Here is a 4,198-nt window from a genome sequence, read left to right as displayed (position 1 = left end):
TGATAGTATAGAGGGCTGTTGTAGGCTGCAGTGGGACATTGACAGGATGCAGAGATGGGCTAAGAGATGGCGGATGGAGTTCAACCTGGATAAATGCGAGGTGATGCATTTTGGAAGGTCGAATTTGAAAGCTGAGTACAGGATTAAGGATAGGACTCTTGGCAGTGTGGAGGAACAGAGGGATCTTGGTGTGCAGGTACATAGATCCCTTAAAATGGCCACCCAAGTGGACAGGGTTGTTAAGAAAGCATATGGTATTTTGGCTTTCATTAACAGGGGGATTGAGTTTAAGGGTTGTGAGATCTTGTTGCAGCTCTATAAAACTTTAGTGAGACCGTACTGGGAATACTGTGTCCAGTTCTGGTCACCCTATTATAGGAAAGATGTGGATGCTTTGGAGAGGGTTCAGAGGAGGTTTACCAGGATGCTGCCTGGAATGGAGGGCTTATGTTACGAAGAGAGGTTGAAGGAGCTCGGACATTTTTCATTGGAGAAAAGAAGGAAGAGAGGGGACCTAATTGAGGTGTACAAGATAATGAGAGGCATAGATAGAGTCGATAGCCAGAGACTATTTCCCACAGCAGAAATTGTTAACACAAGGGGTCATAGTTTTAAGCTGGTTGGAGGAAAGTATAGAGGGGATGTCAGCGGCGGGTTCTTTACGCAGAGAGTTGTGAGAGCATGGAATGCGTTGCCAGCAGCAGTTGTGGAAGCGAGGTCATTGGGGATATTTAAGAGACTGCTGGACATGCATATGGTCACAGACATTTGAGGGTGCGTACATTAGGTTTACCGTACATGAGGATCAATGGTCGGCACAACATCGTGGGCTGAAGGGCCTGTTCCGTGCTGTACTGTTCTATGTTCCAATAAGGGTGCCAATGCTGATCCATATGGTACAATGCTGGACAGCAGCTTCCAGTCACTCAAACAGCCTTCTACCATGACCCGTTGGATTAGTCGGGCAATCAATGATTACAGGGAGAAAGCAGGAGAATGGGATTGAGAAACTTACCAGCCATGATAGAATGGTGGAGCAGACTTGATGGGCTGAATGGCCTAAATCTGCTCTCAGGTTTCACGCTTGCTTGAGCTTGGTATCAAAGTCGAGAGTGTGGTGCTGGAAAAGCACAGCAGGTCAGGCAGCATCCGAGAAGCAGGAGAATCAGGAACTTCCTGATGACAGGCTTACGCCTGAAACATCGATACTCCTGCTCCTCGGATGCTGCCTGACCTGCTGAGCTTTTCCAGCTCCACACTCTCGACTCTGATCTCCAGCATCTGCAATCCTCGCTTTCTCCTGAGGTTGGTATCAGCTGTAAGGTTTTGTTCACTAACTCTTGGTTCCTCAGATGGTCAGAAGCTTCTCTGGAGACAGTGTTCCATTTCATCACTGGCTCTGCCCTCACTTTCAGCAGTTGCTGGAGCCTACGGAAATTGATGCTCACTCTTCAGAGCCTCATTCTGGAGCATGATAGAAGACAGTTTAGTGCTGCTAGAGAACCTTTCTCTTCCAAATGTTTATTCTAAGGCTTTGAGATCTTTCACATGCCTTCTCTCTTGTTGTCATTCTCTTTCTCTTGTTTTTCTCTCTCCATCTCCGTCTCTGTCCAGAGTCACTGACTATGACTCTCTCCACCCTTCAGGCACCCTGCCTCTATTCCTGATGAAGGGCTTTTGCCTGAAATGCTGATTTTCCTGCTCCTTGGATGCTGCCTGACCGGTTGTGCTTTTCCAGCATCACTCAACTCCCTGACTGAGAGTCAGTAAATCTATTCAAAGCAAAGTCAGTTCCTTGTATTCAGGTGTTAAACCTGGTACAGTCTATTCTGCTAGCACACATGTTTCTTCATTGTGAACAGACTTTAATATGATTGAGGAATTAGACCATTATTTGTAGAAAATAAACTTTCCTACCTGTGTTTCTATAACATGATTCCAACTCCATTAGTTTAAAAGGCAGCTATTGCACACGAATGGGACTATCGCATTACATCAGAACTGACTGTATCTGATTTGTAATGGAAGGCCTGAATCTGTTAGTCTTTGATAATCAGGCCAGCTGTTTTAATCATCAAACAAAACTAGTGGTAGATCTATTATTCTATTTTATTTTGATGTAAAGAAGCATTCTAAAATGTATCTATCTTATAAAACGTTACACTGATAGCATGCTACTATTGCGGGATCCTAGGCATTGTTACTGACAGACATTGAAGACTTTAAGCAGAGTACATTTATTGCCTTTTGTGTCTTCAATGTTTCTTGCTATTGGTATTCAGCATTGAAGAATATTGAATCATCAACTAACTTGGTCGGTGTAAGTAATCATAAGGAGGTTACTTTGTCTATGTTTAAACTCATACCATGAGGTTCATGGAGTCCAAAGCAAGTGTTGAGTATTCCCAGAATGTTCCTTCCTAATTCGATCTAATTGCAATGCCATCTATGGTTAATTGGTGGTACAGAGTATATTCAGGGACGGTGTTGTGAAGGTTGCTGAAAGATCTGAGAAAACTCAAGATGAAATAAATTTAAACCATCAATCAACCTTTCCTTTCATGTTCCAAATTATTGTATTTTGATTTTTTGATTTCATTATTTTTGTGAATTTCATGTGATTTAAAATCATATCTCTTTCAATTTAGGAGCCAACGTTGTAACGACAGAAACTACAACCCAGACACCAGACACACCTACAACTCAGACACCAGACACACCTACAACCCAGACACCAGACACACCTACAACCCAGACACCAGACACACCTACAACTCGGACACCAGACACACCTACAACTCGGACACCAGACACACCTACGACCCAGACACCAGACACACCTACGACCCAGACACCAGACACACCTACGACCCAGATACCAGACACACCTACAACTCAGACTCCAGAAGAGACTACAACTGAACAGCCACAGATGTGTGACCCAGATCTCTTTGCAGATGCTGCTACTATAGTAGGAAAATACATAATTTTATTCAAGAATGGGTAATTATCATACTTTCTAAATCCATCTGTTACTTTTACAATTTTTATGTGATATCCATCTGAATGAGAATCAGACTCAGGTGGGGTGATTTTAACTTCCAGCAGAGAGCAAGCTGATCTTGCTTTCTCAGCAGCAGGACACCTGTGCTGTTGAGCAGCTCAGGCTGCACACCCCTGGCAGCAGCAAGGAGTAGTGGGCAGGGGCATTATCCAGTGTGTGTGTGTGTGTGTGTGTGTGTTGGGGCAGGGGGTGGGGTGAAGATCACGGCCTCAAAAGAGGTCATGAGAGGTTGTCTTTATTTGTAATATGGGAGTATTGCTGGCTATCCAGCATCTCTTACCCATCCCTAAATGTTCTTGAGAAGGTAATGGTATGTTGCCTTTGAACTGATACAGTCGTGAAGGCTGTGTTTGTGGCTACTGTAGATATTGTGCTGCCCATAATCTGTGCTATCTCTGGTTAGGAGAAAGACCTACAGTCTCCTGATTTGCAGTCAAGGGAGGCGTGGTAGTAGTTTGGCGCACCGACCTCTACACCGCTGAGGCCAAACGCCAACTCGCAGATACCTCCTCCTACTGCCCCCTTGACCATGACCCCATCCCCACCACCAAACCATCATCTCCCAGACCATCCATAACCTCATCACCTCAGGGGATCTCCCATCCACCGCCTCCAACCTCATAGTCCCACAACCCCGCACCTCCCGCTTCTACCTCCTGCCCAAAATCCACAAACCTGACTGCCCCGGCCGACCCATTGTCTCCGCCTGCTCCTGCCCCACCGAACTCATCTCCGCATACCTTGACACCGTCCTGTCCCCCTTAGTCCAAGAACTCCCCACCTACGTTCGGGACACCACCCACGCCCTCCACCTGCTCCATGATTTTCACTTCCCCGGTCCCCAACGCCTTATTTTCACCAGGGACACCCAGTCCCTGTACACCTCCATCCCCCATCACGAAGGACTCAAAGCCCTCCGCTTCTTCCTTTCCCGCCATACCGACCACTACCCTTCCACTGACACCCTCCTTCGACTGACTGAACTGGTCCTCACCCTGAACAACTTCTCCTTCCAATCCTCCCACTTCCTCCAAACGAAAGGAGTAGCCATGGGCACCCGCATGGGCCCCAGATATGCCTGCCTCTTCGTAGGATATGTGGAACAATCCATCTTCCGCAACTACACTGGCACCA

The 4,198-nt window shown here is 46.3% G+C and overlaps 1 protein-coding gene across 1 annotated transcript in view; it reads left to right on the top strand.

Moving 5' to 3' along the window:
- LOC122550421 (matrix metalloproteinase-20-like) overlaps nucleotides 1-4,198 on the top strand; it is a 41,939-nt gene that overhangs the window by 29,745 nt on the left and 7,996 nt on the right. The window contains exon 6 of the mRNA XM_043691130.1: nucleotides 2,649-3,003. Coding sequence (XP_043547065.1) covers nucleotides 2,649-3,003 — 355 coding nt within the window. The remainder of the gene's footprint in view (nucleotides 1-2,648; nucleotides 3,004-4,198) is intronic.

The sequence above is a fragment of the Chiloscyllium plagiosum genome, chromosome 6 (assembly GCF_004010195.1).
Source record: "Chiloscyllium plagiosum isolate BGI_BamShark_2017 chromosome 6, ASM401019v2, whole genome shotgun sequence".
NCBI lineage: Eukaryota > Metazoa > Chordata > Chondrichthyes > Orectolobiformes > Hemiscylliidae > Chiloscyllium > Chiloscyllium plagiosum.
Note: the sequence above shows the minus strand (reverse complement) of the source record. Positions and strands in the feature narration are given on the sequence as shown.